The 22,752-nt window shown below is 40.3% G+C and overlaps 2 protein-coding genes across 2 annotated transcripts in view; one reads left to right on the forward strand and one right to left on the reverse strand.

The window, feature by feature from the left end:
• The first annotated feature begins 1,481 nt into the window (after positions 1-1,481).
• TM4SF4 (transmembrane 4 L six family member 4) lies at positions 1,482-7,603 on the forward strand. The gene is made up of 5 exons (XM_030029222.2): positions 1,482-1,903; positions 2,162-2,251; positions 4,418-4,551; positions 6,906-7,095; positions 7,387-7,603. The coding sequence occupies exons 1-5, from the start codon at positions 1,730-1,732 to the stop codon at positions 7,402-7,404; spliced, it is 606 nt and encodes a 201-aa protein (XP_029885082.1). The 5' UTR covers positions 1,482-1,729; the 3' UTR covers positions 7,405-7,603.
• Positions 7,604-14,433: 6,830 nt separating this feature from the next.
• The window catches only part of WWTR1 (WW domain containing transcription regulator 1), an 83,463-nt gene continuing 75,144 nt past the window's right edge, over positions 14,434-22,752 (reverse strand). The window contains exons 4-6 of the mRNA XM_030028586.1: positions 19,994-20,127; positions 19,339-19,451; positions 14,434-18,256 (exon numbers count right to left, since the gene is read on the reverse strand). Of these exons, the coding sequence (XP_029884446.1) occupies positions 18,072-18,256; positions 19,339-19,451; positions 19,994-20,127 (432 nt within the window). The 3' untranslated portion in view covers positions 14,434-18,071. The remainder of the gene's footprint in view (positions 18,257-19,338; positions 19,452-19,993; positions 20,128-22,752) is intronic.

Consider the following 22,752-nt stretch of genomic DNA (forward strand, 5'->3'; position numbering starts at 1 on the left):
TCTATTGGCACCTTCAGGAAAAAAGGCATTTGAGAGCCCTTGCGCAAGTTGACAACCTTTCCAATTGCACCTCACAACTACAAGCATTGCATATATAATTAAATAGGATTTCTAGTATTACTACTGTCACCTTAAAAAGGTATTTGCCTAAAAACATGAGGTCTGGCCCTCCAGTCTGTTAAAACTGCTTCGTATCCTTCTGTTTCTGCAAAGAAGCCTAAAGTTGACAGGCCAGGCTCTGGTTCCAAATACATTCCTTCAGCATCAGTGATGGCTCAAGATATCCCGGTCCCTGCTCTCCTGGCTTCCTTGTATCCACACAATTGTCGGTGTGGCTTTTGATGAACCAGATCAGGGAATTAGTCTAGATGAAGAGTGACTTGGGTTTCTTTCAGCTGTGTCATTTCTATAAGGTTGCTGGCTGCAAAACCCAGCTTATTTAGCATTGCCACTTAACCTGAAGCCATAGCTCTGGACAGTTCCAGACAGCTTTGGACAGTTCGGTATCATGTACTTCATGGGATTTTGTGGTTGTACAGGGTAAAATTTTAGATGTTTCTGGGCTGCCTGTCTTTGAAGATTCAGCAGAGATTCACTATATGGATCAAAACAAAGCCTCAAACATCTTTAAACGATGCTTATTTCAAATTTGAATGAAAATTTCCTGAGCTTTACCCTCTGAGCCAAGTGGAACCTGTTGTCCATCTCAAAATACATGGAATTCACATGTCCAGACAGGGATGGCAATGGAATTGCATCTATCACTGTTTGCTAGGAATAAAGATTGGTGTGAAAATCATCCTAACACAAGTTCTACAGGACAATATACTAAGTCTAAATATGAAAGAGAAGGTATCCGGTATCTGTTAAAGAGCTGCAGAACCTGCTTTAAAAGACGTGCTTGCTTGAATAAAATGTTGCATGCTAAGCCAGTGAGGCTCTGCTTGAGCTCAAGAGTCTGTCTGCCACATGCAACCTAATTTTAAGTGGAAATTTTGCCTGAGTGCAGATGAAAAGCTGGGCTTTGAGGGAACACATTATCCTTAGAGAACACAAAATGACACAACATAAGGAGCAAATTCACTGCAAATTTTTTTGATCATTAGCCCTTATTCAGAGATACCAGCTGCAAAGCACTGCCTCCATAATAATTCATTACCTATTCTAAATCTATTGTCCGAGTGCTTCAAAATAACAAACGATTAGCTCAACTTACCCAAAGAGAAGAAAATTCACTAGAACTTTTCCATTGCACACAGCTGTTATTAACATCAGCTGATTCGCTATGTGTTTTCATGTCAGTCTTTACAAAGTATTTTGTACTGTGAAGAAGGACCATATATTGTAAAAATGATGATCCTGAACTAAGAAGGATATCTACCCATGACCTGAGCCCAGATAATGAAATGTCTCATCCACATTAGTAAAATATTAACAGAGGTTACTGGTGGTTACAGTAAAATGAGAGGCTGCACTGAACATAATTTCATTTACGGACGTTCAGAAAATTGACATCATGCCTGCAAGAACGTATAAATAACCAGCACAGTGCCTTTCTGATCGTCTGCAGCAACATCTCTAAGGGAGCATTCTACAGGCTCGGCTCCTCTAAAGGCACAGCAGAAACTGGATTGTACACTGAGAAGCATCTTTTTATAAAACAGCTCTGAGAACGTCTGACAGATTTTTCCTCTGCCTTTAATTGTGTTTGCCATTTCTTTAAAAAACCATGTGCACGGGAGGTTGTGCTAAGTGCCTGGGAACCACTCTTATCCCTCTGGCTGTGCTATGTACCCTCGCTAACATTTTGTTGTTTTTCCCTGGAGGAAAAGTGGTTGAAAACAACGTACACATTACAAATGAGGTTTGGTACTTCGGAGGGATCTTGGGATCTGGTGTATTGGTGAGTATATAAATTCAGACATTCCCATCTTCCCCCCCATCCCCCCACCCCCCATGCCATGACTTTGCATTGTTGAATTTCCTCAAATGCAGGTTCCAACACTGCAAATACTTCTTTGATAAACAAATAAGTTACAAATCATCCATCAATAAGTAACTTAATTTAGTGATAAAAAAAAAAAGACATAGAACTGTTATATTTAAAAGCAAATGTAACTAGAATTCATCCCAATTCAAACTTTATTTCTGTTATTGGTAGATGATCTTTCCTGCCTTGGTATTTTTGGGTCTTAAGAATAATGATTGCTGTGGATGCTGTGGTAATGAGAGCTGTGGAAAGAGGTTTGCGGTAAGTGAGAGGAAACATGGCAAAAAAGTAAAAGCTAAATTGTTACTGATACGATATACGTATCTTCTGCTCACAGTCATTGAGAGACTAGACAGATGGGGTCCAGAGCGTAGGACACAAAGCCCTGCCATTTGTCTGAGTGCTGAAAAGTAGAAATAGCAGGCTGTAAAAATTGTATTATGCCTTTGATGTCATGCCACAGGTACCCCAACTGTACTGCCTCATTGTGTTTTGCCATCACAAGATACTTACAGTTGGTATCACAATTAAAACTAATTTCTGAAAGATCTGCACTTTGTTTTGCAGAGCACAACAGTTCTCTTTTTAGCCATTTTTTGTTGGCAGTTTTTAAAATTACTCTGACAGTTGGGCACTACATTCCCAGCTCATTGCAGACCCATGCAATGGGCTGCGAGTGTCTCATTAGGTTCAGAGGAAATTTCAGGTTGGAAGAGACCTCGGGAGGTCACCTAATCCCACCTCCTGCTTGAAGCCAGGGGGACCAGGCTCCACTTTGAATTTATAGCTTCATTTCACATCACAAGTGAAAAGATTCAAATGGATACCGTCAGACACTAGTAAACATTTCAAGCATTTTAGTTTAAAAATGAGATTAGAGAAAAAATGAATACACTTCTACTAGGAAAGTCTGTGCTTTTGAAGTAAGTTGTTTGGCTCTAGTAGATCATTACACTTTTTTATAAGGGAACATGTTTTCAATTGAAAAAAAAAGGAAAAAAACAAATAGGAAATGAATCATGACTGTGATGTTAACAAAGAGCCTTCCCTAAATCCCGTCTTTGATGCTGTCTTCATGCAATCCCAACAAACCAGGTGGAACTTCGAGGAGGGGGAAATGGAGCCACATATTTCTCTCCACCATATTGTATTATCAATTTTCTGTTAGCAGTGAACATATCTTAGTTTAGCTTTGAAGACCATGTATAACTCGGCAACTACCAAACTACTGACGCTTTGCTGCCAGGCTGCCACTCACACCTCTGCAAAGCAGCTGAACTGAGCACATGGTTCTACACGGTGGGGGGACGCGGGGACAAACCAGCTGTGAGCACTCACTGGCATGGGTAAGCTAAACCGTGTACGCACGGTGCTGCCCAGAAAGCAACCTACGTTCTGCAGTGCAGTACCTTGTTGACAACTCACGTTAGAGCGCAGCTGACTGAGAGACTGGGAATATTAATAGAGTCACAAGTACTAAGCACACCGTACTAGAAGAGTCCTGGTGGCCTTACCACAGCATGACTGAGAACTGGATTTGTTCTTGTATGTTAGCAGAAACACCATTATTATATCTACTACATAAACATTAACATTTAAGTTAGCCCCATCAGATATATCAACATAAAAATGCATGTCAACCCTCAAGGCAAGAGTCTTGTGATGTGGTTTGAATAAAAGCTCACAGACCTGCAAGTACATTTCTGTTTTTCCTCCACCTATACCACTTTGATCAATAAAATATACTACCTCTACTTATAATCTATTATGGCTACAAGTGCTTCAGAATTCAAGCAGGGCATTAGTTTTTGCATTATTTACTTACATATTAGTATATATGAAAATGCTGTAATGGAAAGCCAGAAAAATAAAGACATCCTTTCCAATCCACTCCAATTGCACTATTGGAGCTAATGATGACAAATACCTGTGAGGAGATAAAGCATACGAACATGAACCCTGAAGGGGAGACTCAGGAAGGAAAAACATAATTACTTGGTCCAAATATGACCAAGATATCAAAGCTAACTTGTAACGGGTACTGTAGATTTTTTTTTTTTAATGCCTTGAGTGGTCCAAGGCTTCAGTCTTGCTTGTAATCGCTTGAGAAAGACATCCACTTCAGTGAAACACAGGACCTTGAACAACAACGAGGGCTATTGGATAAATACTGTCTAAAGGGGAGGAGTGCCATCTACTGTGTCAGCATCCACCCCTCTCGTGCTCATTCTTTTAAAGCTTTTAAACACCAGTGCAGGCATGCGTTATACATTTATTATGTAATTGCAAACTAATATATTTTAGCTGTTCAGGAGTTGACTATTTTGACTGTTAAGAGCTGAATTTAGGGAATCTACATTCGCATTAATAGGGTACATTTCATTGTTTGAATGAGAACAAAAATAACATTATTTTTCTCTTCGTCAGATGTTTTCTTCTATAATATTTGCTGCAGTTGGAGTTCTGGGAGCTGGATACTGCTTTGTTTTGTCAGCAGTAGCCCTAAACAGAGGCCCTAAATGTTACAATGGAACAGAGTGGACCTATCCTTTCCAGGATGGGTAAGACAAGACAATCAGAAAAAAAAGTTATACATGTTTTAAGTTTGTGACATGATTTAGCTTCCAAATCCATTGTATAAAAATGGGAATTATACTGTTTGTATAAAACACAGAAGGTCTTAAAAGAGCTAGCAATGCACAGCAATACTAAATAAGGTTCAAGAGCACGGATGTAAAGAATAGCAAGTACAATCAAAGCTACTGAGTTTCAAAGGAGCCACTAAAGAGAAACACACAGACTCCAATTCAAACTGGAGAGGATGATAAGCAGTATACAGGGATAAATTCCACCTAGATGAATAGCATGACATCTTATATTGACATTTGATGGTATTCAAATAATTAGTATCTATGTGTCATTTTATCTTGGTTATGGAATTTGGAAGTTGTCTGTTCCCCACACTCTGCAACTCAAACATGTTTGCTGTCATGTATATTTATCATTTTCAGTGAGGTGGTGCGAAGGACCAATTGCTCAGGGCTGAAGTCAGCAAAGGTTCAACTGAAAACAGGGTGCAATGTGTTACCAAGGAGAGCAGGTGTGATCAGAACAGATCGACAAGGGGTGCAGTAAACCCCTCATCACCTGAGGATCTTAAATGCAGTCTTCCTCAGTCAAGAGTGACCTACCAGCGTTTCTTGCATAATACACCACAAAATTATAGTTCAGGCTGAAAAGAAAAAAAAAAGAAAAAAAGAAGTATAATGTTGTATGTTACACATCATTTGTTCATGGGCCAGTGAGGGCTGGAAACCAATTCCTTTGGTCTAATTCTGGGAGTCTTTGGAAAAATATGCTCCGTTTCAAACATAATTCTGATTACAGTCAAGGAACACAGGAAACAAAACAGCATTAAGAATATGCAGAGGAAATGTAGTAAGTGGTTAAGCCGTCCACAATTAAATCAAAATGTGAAGGTAAAAATTACAGGAAATACTTTTAATACTGCTGTTCTTTAGATGAGGCATCTAGAACAGCAAAGGTTCTTTTCTGCTTGGTGGGCAAGAGGTAACTGGTCTGGTAGCATTTGATGTTTTGTAAGGAAAACTGAGTTTATTCATCTTTTATCATACTGTTTTGATAATTCACCTGTTTCGTTCTTATTACAATGTATGCACACACACACACACGTACGCATGTGCAACCACAAAAATCTAATACTGTAATCAAGGAAAAGCCTGGGGTCTCTGCCACGGAGGAGTTATAGAAGATGCCACACTCCCGAGGAGACCCTGTGCGTCCCGTATCTGTAGGGGTATGCTTTGTGGATGTATTATGAATATGACCCAGCAATGTGCGTTTGCAGCCCAGAAAGCCAACCGCATCCTGGGTTGCATCAAAAGAAGCGTGACTAGCAGGTGGAGGGAGGTGATTCTGCCCCTCTACTCCGCTGTCGTGAGACCCCACCTGCAGTACTGCGTTCAGCTCTGGGGCCCCCAACATAAGAAGGACATGGACCTGTTGGAGTGAGTCCAGAGGAGGGCCACGAAGGTGATCAGGGGGCTGGAGCACCTCTCCTATGAAGACAGGCTGAGAGACTTGGGGCTGTTCAGCCTGGAGAAGAGAAGGCTCCGGGGAGACCTTATAGCAGCCTTCCAGTACCTAAAGGGGACCTACAGGAAAGATGGGGAGGGATTTTTTACAAGGGCATCTAGTGATAGGACAAGGGGTAATGGCTTTAAACTGAAAGAGGGTAGATTTAGATTAGATGTAAGGAAGAAGTTCTTCACTGTGAGGGTGGTGAGGCACTGGAACAGGTTGCCCAGAGAAGTTGTGGCTGCCCCATCCCTGGCAGTGTTCAAGGCCAGGTTGGATGGGGCTTTGAGCAACCTGGTCTAGTGGAAGGTGTCCCTGCCCACGGCAGGGGGCTTGGAACTAGATGATCTTTAAGGTCCATTCCAACCCAAACCATTCTATGATTCTATGATTCTATTACACACCGCCAGATGTCAGCTCTGCTTCATCTGGCAGAGAACCGCAACATCAGCAGCAAAGATGCCTTTGACAAAAGACATTGGCACAGATGAACATGCATTTGGCACATGCTTGGCTAAGACCTCCTCTTCCCAAAATACCAGAATCTGTTCAATTGTATCAAACACATACTCATCTCTGATCGTTCTCTTCTGATGCCTTGTCTTTTCAAATCAATTGCTTCAATTGATGTAGAAACTAAAACAAAATCATGTTCCAGATATCTAGCACCAGTGTGATAATGGAAATTCTTTCTTGCAGTACTGAAGCTAACAGAACCTCAGCCGTATCACAACAGTGACAACTTGTCAGCTGTGACAGACTTCCTCTCTGTGAGCTAACATCGTTGTCTTCATAACTGTTTTGTTCCCACCCCCAGGAATTACCTCGCTAACCACACATTGTGGAATGCGTGTCAGTCACCCGAAAACATAGTCCCGTGGAACCTAACCCTCTTCTCCTTGCTGCTCGTCATGAGTGGGATCCAGGTAGTGCTCTGTGGCATTCAGGTGGTGAATGGCCTGTTGGGAACAATCTGTGGGGACTGCCAATGTTGCGGATGTTGTGGGGTGAGCAACTGATGGTTTTCTTTCATTATTTTGTGTACTGATAATAGTTATATATACACCTGACTAACTGACAATCTGAAAAACTAAACTAGCCTTTGTTCAGCACCATGATCATGATTTCTAAAGTACAGCTGAAACCCTATAGTGTTGCCAGGTGCTGAAGATAGGATCTCAGCCCATATCTATGGTGTTTATCTGACAGCTTGCAATAGCCACTGGGAAATAATAAAAACCTTTGAAAGTCACAGGTATAGTAGCCACTAAATTACCTCCATGTTTTTCTTCTTTCAGGGAGATGGAACTGTCTAAAGAACATGAATATTGCAGACAACCCTCCTTACCTTGGGATGCTCCCTTTTATGTTCCATAAAGCAGCCCTCAGATGCATTGTCTCTCGCTAAGAAGGTGAGAATGAAGGGCACTTCCCCCCACTAATGTTACGAAGCCCTGACTCCCTTTCTAGCCTTCCTGAAACCCCTCATTGTGGAATAAAATAAGTGAAATTCAACTCTCACATTCATATTTATTTTTGTAAAACAGCTTCCATTTAAAAAGAGGGTATTCTCAGGCAAAGTATTTTCTCTCCTGAGTCAGCTTTCCAACTGGGGATCACCAAATATTGCTGGTACAAGCTCAGTTGTAATGCAGTTGTGTGTATTTTCCTTTGAGGTTTATCAGATGGAAACATCGCAAGTCTAACTTTTGTTGAGTACATTTACGTTATGTGGAAAAGCGAGGACTTTTCTCTTCCAGACCTGCTCTGATTAAAATGCTCTCTATAAAGAGAGTCTCTGTTACAAAAGAGATTCGTGAATCTCATGGTGAGGTCTCTTTTCTTGACTCTGACAGATGGCTGTATTCAGCAGCACTGCTGTGCAGGTAAGTGTAGGGTGAAAGTAACAGGCAAAAGAAGAGAGTACTGTGGATCTCTAGTCTGAGGTGTTATCTTGGACACCACGATACCCTGCTTCACACGAGGAATTCAGTGAGAAAGGGCAATTCACAGCCATTTCTCAGCATGGTGGGGATTTGCCTTCTTAACTAATCCATAATCAATTTTCCTCCAGTCACTCTCACCAGAGGGAATGTAACAACACAGTACGGCTATAGAAGATGACACTGAAAACAGAGAGTATAAGAATACAGGAGGCTTACAGAGAGACTATCCCAACCTACAATTCTTTGTACTCCAGGGACCTCCTGAGACAAAGGCTCCATCTCTGCATTGACCTCTTCTTGAGGGACAGCTTCTCCATGAAGCTGTCCAGTTGTTTCTTGGATCACAATATCCCATCCATAGTCTAACTCCATGTTGTGGGAAGAACTTCCTTTGTTCTGACCCTGCCACCTGTTCCTTTTGTTTGATGCCTCCTAGTTCTTGCCTGCAAGGAAGAGTACACAGCCAGTCCTAGCCCCTCTTCCCCATGATACCTAATTTCATAGGTTCTCCCATATCTCCTCTCAGCTCTCTCTTTTTTTAGCCTGAAGAACATTAGCATATTTAGCTATTCTTCATACAGAAGTTGTTTCACCTTTATTGGAAGTTTTTTTTCAACTTTCCCCATTACACTCTGAGATGGGAGGGACAGAGCAGCAGTGTTCCAGGTACAGGCACACTGCCCTAGCCATTTATTCTAACAGCAAAGTTCATTAGCTACAAAGACAAGGACGAACCACAACCTGATTGGTCCCTGCTGTGAATCCCACAGGTCTTGTCTTGTTAGAGAGCAAGCCAATTTCTCATACAAAACATCATCTTCAAACACTGACTCCAAACAAATGGTAAATGAAGCCTCATTTCTAGAAAATCAAATAATTTTCCACATCTCTGACAAAATATAAAATTGGTACCCATGAAAAGGAGAGGGCCATACCCTATTTAAATCCAGCTATGTGATAAGAAAATTAAAACTTCAACATACATATCTATTTACGTGCTGAAATATGTCCTATACCCGTAATCCTTGTCTTGAATCTCTCTTGTACAGAAACTGCGCAGCCTGTATAAGTTAATGATGTAGAAATATTCACAGTAAGTAACCAAATCTGTTTCTACTTGTGAACTAAAAGGGCTTTTAACCCCCTGTTCATGGCACTAACTAACCAATGGTGATCTCTTGTCTAACAACGGTGATGTGGTGACTTAAGAGTCACAGATAAACAGGTCTGGGAGGCATCTCTGGAGCCTACCTTTGTAAGCAAAGGCAGTGCAAACAACACTTAAAAAATTTGTAAGACATCTGTGTAACCTGTTCTTAAAAATCTCTAAGTTCAGAGATCCAGCATCTTCAGTATTTTATAACACTGCTAACTGTTCTGAAAGTTAGAAAGACTTTCTTAATATGTAATCATGCACACCCCTGGTACAAAGCTATTCTCCTCCTGGTGGGCTTATGGAAAAGTCTTGCTCTTCACAGCAAACTTTTACATACTTGGAAACCCCTATCATGTTTTGATCCTCACCTCTGACAAAACAAAAAAGTTTCACTCTTTCATCATAACTGATGTTCTTTCACAACTCAGTATTCATGTTGTGCTCCTGCAAGCTTCTCCTACAACTTTCCAGAAGCTGAACGCTCGACTTGTGGCTTCAACACAGGTTAAAATTTCTATTCAGTTGAGTTGAGTAGCTCGTAACTGCTCTTCCTAAAGCTTCCAATCTATACATGAGTGCAAATGCTGTTTATTCATCTTTTTGCAGAAGTTCAATTTAGCTGTGTTGGGCACAGTGCTATGAAACAGACAGGAAAGGCAAAAGAGATAGGAAAGGCAAAAGTACTTTTTTAGAAAGAACTAGTCTTTTAAAATTTAAAACCTATTTCCCAAAGAAATCAAGGAGGAAATAAGAAGGATTGGAGAAGTTTGAGGGATCCAGATCAACTGGTATGCTTCTTAAGAAATTCCTAAAACAAATTTTCACAAACCAGCTTGCCAGACTGGATGTCTCAAGGCTTCTAGTTCATCAATGTATTTGCCACATCTCTTCCCACAAGTTTTCCTCCTGAAATAATGATTCTGTGGCCTGTGCTTTCAGAAAATGTATTTCATGTACTTTGTATCGACACTAGAGGTAACCAAAGAACTTAAAAGCATTCAGAAGCACTAAAAGCTGGTGAGCCATATGCAAAAATGTTAAATAGCTAGATTTAGCTACTAAGAGTTACATTAATAAAAACAAAGTGGCCTCAGTGATACACTGTGCAAGATGATAAAAGAAATTATAAAAAAACCTCTTTAGAAACAGCTGTCTCTCCCACCTGTTCTACGGCATTGCTAAGGAATTTGAGAGTACCCTTTATATCACCACCCACTGATGCAACCATCTTACATCTATTATTTCATCTGTGGTTAGCAGCTGTCCTGCACCTCATCTCGCATTTGTCTTGTTTTATTTATATGAATGAAGCCTTTGGGAACATGGAATGTTTCTCATCAGCATTCAACAAAGAGACGGGTAGCTGCATAGTGTACAATTTTAATATATTAATAAACAGAATACATACATCTTTGTGGGAGACTTGGGATAAGAAATAACAGACAGGAAGCTATGATACCTAAAACCAAAAACAACGGGTGCTTCATGAGTCAATGCTTCTAAGATGCCCAACTACACGGTGGTTTTCTAAGATCAGCTAATAGATAGTAGACACTGAGACAAGGCACACACATTTCATCTTGTGATCTGGACTGCATTTGCACCTTAGCCTTGGGGTGTACTGAACAAGCACAAATGAACTGGAACCAGCAGCTCAGCTGATCTAGCATTTTAAAGTGCCAACAACAGTGTTCCTAAATCTATGCAGTTATGGTTAACATCTGAGGCTCTCCCCTAGCATTTCATTTCAAGGGAATCACACATCTCCAGTGTCAGTTCTGCAGTAACTGGAGATTGCTCTGTGTGTTTTTACTGAGTGAAGCGTCCAGTAAAATCAAGGAGAGAGACTGATCATAAATTGTTGTAACAGAGAAAGATATAATGGGCCAGTGGTACTCCTGGGAGAGAAGTCAGGTGAAGAGACTACGATGCTATACAGGGACAGAAAGATGATGGCAAGAGAGAAATGAAGAACAGGGAGAACTGAAAGTGTTAAAACAGACCTCAGTAGTCCTGACCAGCTTGAACACCACGCTCAGTTTTACTGTGTACAAATGTCAACATATATACGCTTATACAGATACAGAAATCCTAGTAGCCTAAAGGAAAAATATTAGTACCATTTGTAAAATCTCAGAGATGCACATGTCACCTGAAGCTTCGTTATTCACCCATAAAAACTGGCTGCTCGGTGACTGGTTGACTAGGGTGCTGAGAGCATGGCTATTCTGACACTGCACAGCATTGTTTCAGCTGAGAGTTTACATAAAAAGCAACACACGGGTTATTTAACAACTCAGATTACAACACGTGGAGTGGGTGCATGTGATTTTGAGCCCACGCATTTCAACTTCAGCCTGACAAAACTGGTGCCCCTACACGACTCAACTATATACAGTTGGAGCTCTCTTTATTGATGGTCTCCAATAAATCGACTGCAACAAGGTGATACATTAACCACAGTTACAGCGTCACCTCTCAGGGAAGGATGCATTATTTAACTGGCAACTCTTCGCAAAAGGTTCATTTCTAAAATCAGGAAGTAACATCCACAAAGTTAAAAGATGTTTGCTCAGCCAACAGCAAAGGGTGTCTTCTCACATCATTCTAGTCTTGAATGTTCATCGCCTGCCCCCAGTTCAACTTTATCCCCCCCTCGCGTCTTCTACATTACTCATGGTGCAAACAGCAACAAGGCAAACAATGGCAAACTCTGGAACAACCCCTGCTGCCCGAGGATGGGGAGACCGACTCGTTCAACAGCATTGCCAGGGGTGGGGTCTTTACTCGAGAGCATGGGCACTGGTATCACACTGATGGACATGAATAAAAACCCAGATAAAACACCTCTGAAGTTTCTTCTTGCCAAATTACTTCTTCATTGGGACAGGATACACCGTTTAACTGAAATGACAAAAGCTCTGCCAGCGCAATGGGACTTTATCTTACAGACATCTTCACCTGCGAAGCATCACCATTCTCCTCCACCTGTCACCACCAATTTGCTGCGGGACCCTTTGCTGAAATACAGATTGCTCCCACCTGCGGGTCCAGACAGCCCACAGAGAAAAAGTCACGGGTAGGCACTGAAAAATACACCATTAATACACGAATTAATCGCACCAACCAGAGTAGCTTCCGGCATGACTTGGAGACTGGTGCGCGCAGAGAACGGCGCCAGCGATGGGTCTCCCCAGACCTCGCGCCTTCCAGTTCTGCCCAGTGTTGGTCGGCCTTCCCACCGGGCCGCCTGCCCGTGCAGGAGCGGCGGCAGTGCCCGGCGCCCCGGCCGCACCTCACGGGCCCCGCCGCTCCTCACCGGCCCAACCCTTGCGGCGGATGTCAGGCCGACAAGGCAGCGGGAGCTCCCGCCCGCGCCTTCGGCCCGGTCCCGCAGGCCGGGGTCACCCTCGCCCGCCTGCTGCCGGCCTCGCTCCTCCCGCCGCCGGCGGGCTGCTCGCTCCCGAGGAGAGGGCGGTAGCCGCGGCCGCTGCGCGGCTCCGGGCGGACGGCGCCCGGCTCGGCCCGCCCCGCCGGCGGGGGCCGTGGTGAGAGGCGGCCCGGGAACGGCCGCCTGCGGTGGCGGCGGCAGGGGGGACACGACCCGGCAGGCCGCGGCCCGGCCGGGCAGAGCGAGCGGGCGGGCCTCGGGCGGCGGCCACCCCGCCGCCTGCCCCCCGCCCCGGGCCTCCCGCCTTTGCCCTTGCTCGGCCTGTCCTTACCCTCCTCGGGAAATTCGGTAAGCCACAGCTCACAAGAGAGCTTGTTTTGAAAAGAAACGAGAAGAAACCCAAACACAAGGTCTTAACTTCTGTGGAATATTGCGTGCGGCTCAAGCCATCGCGTTTTGAAGGATTAAAAGGGACCTGGCAGGGGTCGTGGGCATTGCTGATGATATGGGGAAGAGCGAGCTTTGAGGAGCAGGAAGAAAAAAAGCGTAAGAAAGATTTTAACTGATGTTACCATGCTGAAAATAACGTTGTCAGGATGCTCTCCCGGCAGAACTCGATAGACACTGGTGTGAGAGGTGAGACTGCCAGGAGTGATGTGCACACCAGTGACCCGGAAGAAAATGCCAGCGCTGGAATCCTGTGCAGCTGGATTTGGATTTTGAAAACTGTGTGCGGTTTTGGTGCAGCCTGAACGGGCTTTCTGAACTCGTGTAGAGAAAGGAGAACAGAAGGCCCATCGGTGGGACTGCTACATTACACTGCTGTCTGGGAAAGCCTGAGTATTGACATGCTTCCCCTGAAACGACTGGGGTTTTCAGTACCTCACAATCTCAGGAAATCCCTCCCTGACAAACAGTTTTATTACAGCTCTTGGGTAACAATATGCAGGAGCGGCAATATGAACAGAGCACGGCTGAGCAGCTTGGAAGCAGAGAGAGATACCTTCCAAGATGTGCGTTGGCACCACGAGGAACAAACTGAGTCACCCTTATAAACAAACACACGTTCAGTGTTTTTGCCAAAGAAACTTGCTAATATTCCTGAGTAAATAAACCATGAATTAACAAACACATTTCCCAAGACAGGGTCAGAAGCTAATACACTTTGCATTTCTGTTTGGTGAAGCTTCCAGAGGTTTTTTATGCCAGATATTGTTAGAAGCATTCTAACAATTAATTAGGATAAAATATGTAAGGGAATGATTCAAGGAAGAGTATTAAAATTAATTAATAGTAACAGTTGTATTGGATCTTAAATCACCCATGTCATGTACCATGACAGTAAAGACCAGATATTCAAATACGAACCCAGGATGTTTAGGTTTCATGGCTTGCTCCTAGGAAAGAAGGCAGGTATTTTCTTAATGCAGAATTTAAGAAACTTCTTGAATTCAAGGGATCAGGCTGAAAACAACGCACTATTTAAGTCCCCAAACCAGAACTTAACAGCAAATGGACTTGGTGCTAACTCTTCTGCTGAGAGACAGCAGTATTAAACAAATCGTAACAAAACATTTGTGTTAGTGAATTATGAATCACAAGGTGCCACTAAAAGAAACAAGTAATGGTGGCACTGGGGAGCATGTTGTAACCATTACGAGTGTAACCACCACTAACAGCCATAACAACTACTAATAGACTGAAACATAATGGTAAAAGAACCCATTTCATTTGCTAAGTGCTAATCATTTAATTCAAAATGTATGCCTTTTGCAGAGAATAGTATGTCTGCACCTTTATTCCAAGCAGTGTTATACAGTTCCCTGGGAAGCACATACTAAAATCCTCCAAAGAAAAAAAAGAAACAATTTAATAAAGCAATATGCATCCAAAACCTTTAAGTTCATTTATATTTGTTTTTCATGTACAAGATCAAAGAAATAAAAAAAACCCCAACAAACAAACAGAATCAAACCCTGGATACAACAGTTTGATCTGATTACTTTTGATACATACAATCTGTTGCAAGGTACTCAAAATTAAAAACAAATGCTCACACGTCATATAACAAAATGAAAAAAGTAAATAAAAAAGTTAAAGTACTAGGATGTACATGGATGTAGTATATTAGGAAACAAGTTTATCTGAACACCCATATTTTTCTGTATTTAAAATAGATATTTAAATCCTTCCCACCCCCTGAACAGCATTTGTTGTCAAAAAGTCAAACCCAATCCACCCCCCAAGTTATATTCTAACAGTATTACCAGAATACAAACTGTAATTAACAACGTCCCATTACTTCTGTATCACCAAGACTTATGTATGCCACCCTCAGTGATGGTCAACAGTAAAACTGTCCAGCTGGCACATTTATTGTATTTATACTACAAGTAGACAGTGTACATTTAGTAAAGCAAATGTTCAAAACCTGAAATAGTACAGTGAAACAGTCAGCAATAAATTTAGTTTCATAAGAATTACATATGCTTTGAATACTTAAAAGTTCTGCCATAAGCCTGTTTAAAGCCAGAATTTTTTTAAAAAAGAGAACTTTAAAAAATAGATTTTGTTCTTGTTTCGCTTCCTCTGATACATCCTCTCCATTACAAAAATGAAAAGCTTACAGTGTGAAGAATCACTTTTAACTTAACCGTGATTTGGTTCACGGCTGAGTAAAGATCTGACCTAAGATTTTGGCAGTTGCTTTTACACTGGAAGTTTCATTTCACATAGCACCCTCCTGTTCCAAATCTGCTGCTGGTTTATTATGGAAGTAATATGGAAACACAGTTTCTGATTTTTTTACTTCTTTAAGGTCTTTGAACCAAGACACTTAACCACCTGAAACACCAATGAAAGAGGAATCAAGTTTGTAGCTTCGCAACTCTGATAAACATCTTATTTGACTTTACCAGAAAACTGCATCAGTTTTCACTGTAAGTAGTATGGCCTTCAGTTGATGAAAATTAGTGTAGCTAAACAGAAGTCAACACAGGTTAGCTAATTCACACCAGCTGTGAACCTGACCTGCTTGGAGTATCTTTTATTATGACAAAACTTAAATTTACAATAGTACAGACTTAGTAGCAAATGAACATGCTGCATTTTCTAACATAATCTAATGATGAGCAATAACAACTGAATCATATCAGAGCTCAGATCTGCAGCTATTGTAAATGGCTCTCTAGCACCAATGGTTTTCAGTTTGTTAGGCCAATCATGCAGTGCTGACGAGCTGGCCTTACAAGTTGGCATCACAACCAGATGCCAAAAAATCTCCAATTCTTTTACCAAAGTCAGTCATGTCACTAAAGAACAAAGCCTTAGGACCATCTGTTTTTCATTTAGGCTGACAACCTGAAGAACTCCTTAAGAGAAAGATTAATCATAATTACAGTAATATTGGTCAGCCCTGCCCGGTCCCCTGCTTGTTGAAAAGAAATTTCTGCTATGTCAACAGTTAGCACTAGCAAAAATAATTAAAAAAAACCCCAACAACAAATAGCCCCTCCAAAAGAATAAAAGAAACACAATGCCCATTCAGCAATTAAATTCTGTGCAGACACAACTCTGCTGTCACATCTCATTTTCTATTAAAAAAAACAAACAAAACCACCAACATAAAAGGAGCTACTTTTCCCTATGTAATAAAACTTCATGACTGTACGTCTTTGCTTTCCATCTCTTTTTTCAAAATTTTGGTGTGTGTGCTTTTTATTTTCCATCTTCTGATATAATGTACACCCAGCAGTTCATCACTGACAAGGTAGTTTATTGTATCAAGTTCTTCTGTTATGTTTTTCACTGAACACTGGTGATTCGTTTTCTGTGTATCCCTATCTGCAGCCACCCCACCAGCAAGGATCTACATTTCTTACGTAATCATTTGTCTTCCAAACCTACTCCATATTCCCATCACTTCATCTCTGACCTTTTCACCTACCTTCACCCAACCAGATGGAAAAAAGGCTTTAGTGATCAATATTCTGGTGCATCAGTAAGATCTTGTAAAGTGTTATTAGACCTGGCAAACACATTTACACCGAGTGCTACATCTCTTCCTCTCTCTACATAGCCTGGATAAAGATTAGAGAAAAGTTGTAATGCTTTTCATAAAAAGACATCTTTTTCAACATAAAAAGCTTAAATTCATAGATTATAAATAATATAATTTCAAAATATTTAAAAATTTTAGGACTTCATTTGCATTTCAGGAGAACTGCAAGCTTAATGTCCTTGATGCCTTCTCAGTCCCAAACCTCTGATAAAGAAGTATTTGTAGGATATACAATAGGCAGAAATACACAGAACACGCCTTGTACACCAATTGTACACCAATTACAATAAGTGAAAGACTTAAGAACTAAGCAACTTTACCAGACCAGTTACTGTACTGCTTTAGCATTGCCCTGATAAAGTTACTATCTTTCTTCATGTATACAACTACATGTATTTTGACATTGTCAGTTAAAAACATTACTGAAAACAGTATGAGCAAGGTTTTTTTCCCACTACATATGACATTAACAAGTTGTGCCACATTTTCCAGACCTGATTTTAAAAGCATGTTTTTGCATTTAAGGTATTTGCCACAGATTTTATATATATAAAAAAGTTTGTTCATGTGTTAAGTTACAAAATTGTAGTGCTTAATATAATAAACATCAAAATCTAAGATCTTTTTAAAAAATGCTTGTTTATAATACATTGCCTTGTTTTTAAAAGGCAGCAGTCAGTACCAGTCTGGTTAATTTTGCAACAATACTGTAGTGTAAAAACGTTGCTAAACAATTCTGGTACTTTCAGATTGGAAGTATTTATTTTCCGAAAACTATACAGTAATATACTGAAAAAAAGAAACTGCAAAAGTACTGTTTGTGCCTTTACAAATATATAATGAGAAGTATTAGGGCTGATATGGATCAGATTTAATCTGTATTCCATACAGCACAGTTAGTTACTAAGAACGAAAGAAAGATTTTTAAAGCTTAAGTTGATAAAAAAAGCTTCTGGTACTATTGTCACAAACATAGTAATAAAACGGCTCTCATGGTCTGATGCTGTGCACGTTTTTTGAACCAAGTGACCTACTAGTTAGCTTTTGTGATTCATGAAGGGTTTGTGATGTTAATCAATACCTAGGAGATCAATCAGGGACATGCACAAACACCACCCACTTTCTGTCCTTGAAGTGAAACGTTTCTGCCTGGTCTGAAAAGATGTGTAAAGTAGTGTGCTTTTTTTTTAAAGAGGAAAAAATATATATGCATATATGTATTTTTATTTATATATATATATATATGTATTTTATATTTAAATTAGTGTCAATCAAATCCAGGCGGAGATTAAACTGACCATAAAGATCATGTAACAAAAGTCATTAAGGCAGTAAGTTGTATCTCTTGAGGATTTTCAGATATTCTACCTCTATCTCAAGAGGAAAAAGAAATGTTGAATTGCATTGTAGGCCCAATCAGCACTGAATGATTACAGCCAGGTAAGGAAGGGCTCATTTTTGGTGAGTACTGACTCCACATCGTTGAGAATAGGGATCAAGTCTTCTGACTCTAGAGTCCCAAGATCAACATTTGTTCCTGGAAGACAGTCGAGGAAATCAGGGAAACGTGTTTGTTGTGGATTTATGTTCATTGTTGTCTGTGCAATAGTTTCTCCTAGGAAAAGTAAAGAAGAACTTTTGAAATACCAAACTCTTCTTGTGGGTCATTTAAAACAACACAATTCATATAAAAATTAGACTCCCCCTTTCCCATAAGCACTTGTGAGCATTCCTATCCTCTACAAATATTACCTCAAAACTGTATTTGCTTGCAGAATGCATATTCTTCTAAGAGTTAATTTCATATCCTTGCTTTGCTCTCGAAAGCACAAAAGGCCCTTTCCAGCAGTGTTCAAAGTAATCAGCCTCTGACCTTCACTTGGGAAGCATGATAGTTCCGACGTTCACTAGTCTCCACAGGGAGCAATGCAATTGACTCTTACATAAACCCTCCAGCCCGCTCTCTGCTCAAGGGTGAATGCTGTCCATGGGGCATAATTGAAAAAAGTGTTTTACAGCAATTTAACTCTGCAATATTATATCACTTTTTTCATAAATTAATAATAACAAGCATGAAAATCTTTAACAGACAAACCTTTCACTCTTTGCATCACCTAGAACTTCTGATGACTTCAAAAGTAAGTTTAGGTGAGGAAGTGCTGAGAATTTCACTATCTGGAAAAAAAGTTGTTGATTTCCTAGTAATTTATTTCAGTATTTTAAACACCATGAGGACACTGATATAAAAATAAATACATACCAAAACCTAAACTAACTAAATACATTGTTTGAAGGCAAATCCAACTTTGCCGTTGTAAGAGACTTACTAATGAGACTGATTTCCCAGAGTTAGAAAACACAGTGATTTGTACCAAGAATGTAACCCAAGACCAGATTTTTACTCCTCCTACCTTGAACTGCGGTATGAAAATACAAACTAAGGCTTGTAGTTTCCAACTTTTACTTATTTTGTTTAATATCAGTCTAAAGCAAAAGGGTAGAATTGGGACCTAAGTTAAAGCTGAGAAACTTCTAGGCACTAAGTACCTTTTAGGCATTTTCCCCCACAGTCTCAGTCTGTTCTCTTGCATAGGAAAGCGAGAGATTATCATTCAGTTATGCAAGTGTAAAACATTACTGGCTGTAACACAAAGTTATTAAAATCATTATACTTTAAGCTAAATCAGAGTATTCTACCTGTATCCATCTCATCTACGTTGCTGAGGAAATCTTCAGGTGTCGTTGGTATACTGTAGCATCCTAATCCCAAGCCACTGTCTGTACTCTGTTCCCTGGAATGGTATGGCCCACTATAAATTGAAACATGAAAAAGACTCAGTAAAGATGTTCTGGTAGACATAGTCCCTGATCATGGTGTTTGAAAAACACAGTACCGTAGGTTAGATATTAAAGTTAAATACTGAGTCATTAAGACTCATTCTCAACTGTTGGCCACTAATGCGGTCATGTTACATCAGCCCAAATATAAAGCAACTGAAGTGAGGCCACTCTTAAATTTTGAAGCACAAACATGTATATATAAGTCTCTAGACAAAAACAGTTCTGATAGCCTAAAAAAACTATTTATACTTAGGTAATGTACCTATTCTACTTAGAGTCTTCTACATACACCTACAGTACAATTAAAACCACCTGTTACCATTTGTTTGATTTTTCTAAGATTCCTTCTCGAAGTATAAACTGAAAGGTTTCAGGCCAGCCACTCAGCCGTACCCGCTCTTCACAGTAAGTACAAAAGAAGATGATATAGGAAACTACTTTGGAGAGACAGCTTTAAAAGTGTAGAGAAGGCAACAGAACCAATTGCCTAGTGAAGTGGACATGAACTTGCCTGTTCAAGAAAGGATCAGATCCATTATTTGTAATAGACCTCATGTCTTGTGTCATGGCAGGTGTATTCACAGCTGTCTGAACTGGGACCATGTTTTCTGAGTCCATGGGAAGTTGTCTGCATAGAGCAGCTTCCTGAAATGGCAAATAAATATAAGGGAAGGGTTATTCCAACAGCTCGGAAATACAGCAGTCTTGCAACAAGCGAACATGTAATATATACAAATCTTCTTATTTAGGAAAGTAATTCTAAACAATGTAACTGACAATTATTTGTTTACAATCCTGTGAAGAAAATGATAATGTACACAGACAGAGTCTTTCATACCCACTTGTGCTGGCTTAAAACACTGCAGAATCTACCTTTCAGTTACCAGCACAGCTGGAAGCCAGTCCCACAGCTCAGCCAGCAGGCAGATGTGTTTGAGGATTTTCTAACCAGTTTCACACTAAATCAGAGGGCCTGTTTGCCTGCTTAAACTAGCCTCACTCTCTTTGCGTGATGCAGATCATGAAATGCTCGTAATAATGGATTTACTGGCAGAGCTGTCCGATTGGCAACCTCTAGTGAGGGGCAGTGGCAGACAGCCAGGCGAAAGCCAAACCTTGAACAAGCACAACTACCTGCAGAATGATGGCACCTCTACAGCCTTGCTGGCCACAGGGATAATCCCTACTAAATCCAATTACCTATGTTATAACTTTGGACACCTTGTGTGTCACCTCATCATAAAACACTGATAGGCCTGCACATTACAGCTGATTATTGACAGCCTGTCTGCACTTCATGGGACAGCTAACTCCAGTTGAGGGGTTTCACATGCATACTAGAGCTGTGTAACACTCAAATTACAATTTCAGTTTACTGTTCAGTGAGACCAAATTTTCTGAGAGCTGGAGTAGCAATAATAAAGCAGTTTAAAACGTACAGATGTACAATCTCCCACATATCTGTGTCTAACAGCTTACCTTAAGCGGAATTGCTCTCAGTTTAAACTGGTGCAAAAGAGAGCAAAATCAGGCACTGAAACTATGTGAGTTGCTACTAGATGATATAATTGGCTATATACCAAAGCAGAAGAATATCACTTGCAACCATAAAGTACTTAACACATTAGAAGAAAACCACTGGAACCAACACTTTGACCCAATAATCTTTAGAATGAACCCTCTGCCTGATAATAAGCATCTGCCTAACGACCTGTCTCATGTACACTGTTTTTAGGATGACAAATGAGCAATTAAGAGCCAAAGGAAACTTGTTTCAGAACTCTTCCTGAAAGGTAAATTCTTCTAGCATTATCTCTGTGAAACAACCATGACATCTAGTGGTACAGAGGTCTATACAAAGGTTGTCTGGCTTCACGGGGCTGTTCCAGACAAATATCCAAAGACCTTAAAATAATAAAGCTGTATCTGTTTTATACCTAGTTTACTCAGCCTTACTATTTTTTTTTTAAATGAAATAAGCAAAGGAAGCATTTAATTTAAATCCTAGTAGAAAACTTTTCTCCACTGAGTCAGTCATTCATTCTCCCAAGTACAGAAAAGACTAAAATGTTTTTCAGGCTAGAATATGATGTTTTACTATGTTTTCAATTGATTTCTTCATTGAGGACTGGTCTGGTCTCTTCATGAATAATGTAACAATTATTCATTGGGAATTAACATCTATTGCTGCCCATTGATGCAATGTTTCCTTTATAATCAAATTATCAATATATTCACTGATAAATAATAATTTACATTAGATGGTGTCATTATTTAGTAAGTGTTAAGAACAAATGGTCTGAAGATTCTTAATAGCTTATGTATGATAGCTTATGTATGATAGCTTATGTATGTCATTTCATTTGTCAAGTGACAATTCTAATGGTGATGTTTCTATTCATAATTAAATCAGCTGGAGTCTGTGAAAGTGTACAAACCTCAGAAAATGGGCAGACTGGCTTTTTTAACTGTCTACATGAAGATACTGAAAGTATTTTTTTCAATATAAGAATAGCAACTGCAGCAACACAAGCAAGGCTAGTACTAGAAAGACACCCAGAAAGAAAGAAATACAGAAAGAGAAAGGAAGAGAGAAGAAAAGGAAGACAGATAACATGAGGCAGGATATACTTAGCTAGGATTTTTTTTTGTTAAAGTCCAATCCAGCAATGAAGTTCATGTTTTTGATACTTGAGCAGTGCATTTTCAAATCTCACTGGACATTGTTCCACATTAACAAAGGTAAGAATAGAACAGGAAAAAAAAAGGCTTTCCCCTAGTTTGCCAAGATGTAAAATACATGTTGGTTACCATTCTGGTCGCTATCATTTCTGAAAATCAAATGCTATTACTAAAAATAAAATAACTGAGAACACCCTGTTCAAGATCCAAGTATTTGCCTCTTTCAGAATATTGTGACTAAGTCCTAATTTGATGTAAATTATTTCCCTTTGCTACTGAGGCAAGGTGAGACACTGCACTGAAAATACTGCCCCAGTACCACCCTTTTTTACTGTAAGGGTGATTGAATATTGGAACAGGTTTACCAGAGAGGTTGCAGAGTTTCCATCCTTGGAGATATTCAAAACCTGACTGGATGCAGCCCTGAGCAACCTGCTGTAACTGACCTTGCTTTGGGCAGGGGAGTTGGACTAGCCAATCTCTAGAGGTCCCTTCCAACCTCAACTACCCTGTGACTCTATGAATCAAAGAATGACCGTGTGCATACATACATCTTTCTGAACAAGATTTTGCCTTTCTGTTTTGGAC

The sequence above is a fragment of the Aquila chrysaetos genome, chromosome 10, assembly GCF_900496995.4.
Source record: "Aquila chrysaetos chrysaetos chromosome 10, bAquChr1.4, whole genome shotgun sequence".
NCBI classification, from domain to species: Eukaryota; Metazoa; Chordata; class Aves; order Accipitriformes; family Accipitridae; genus Aquila; species Aquila chrysaetos.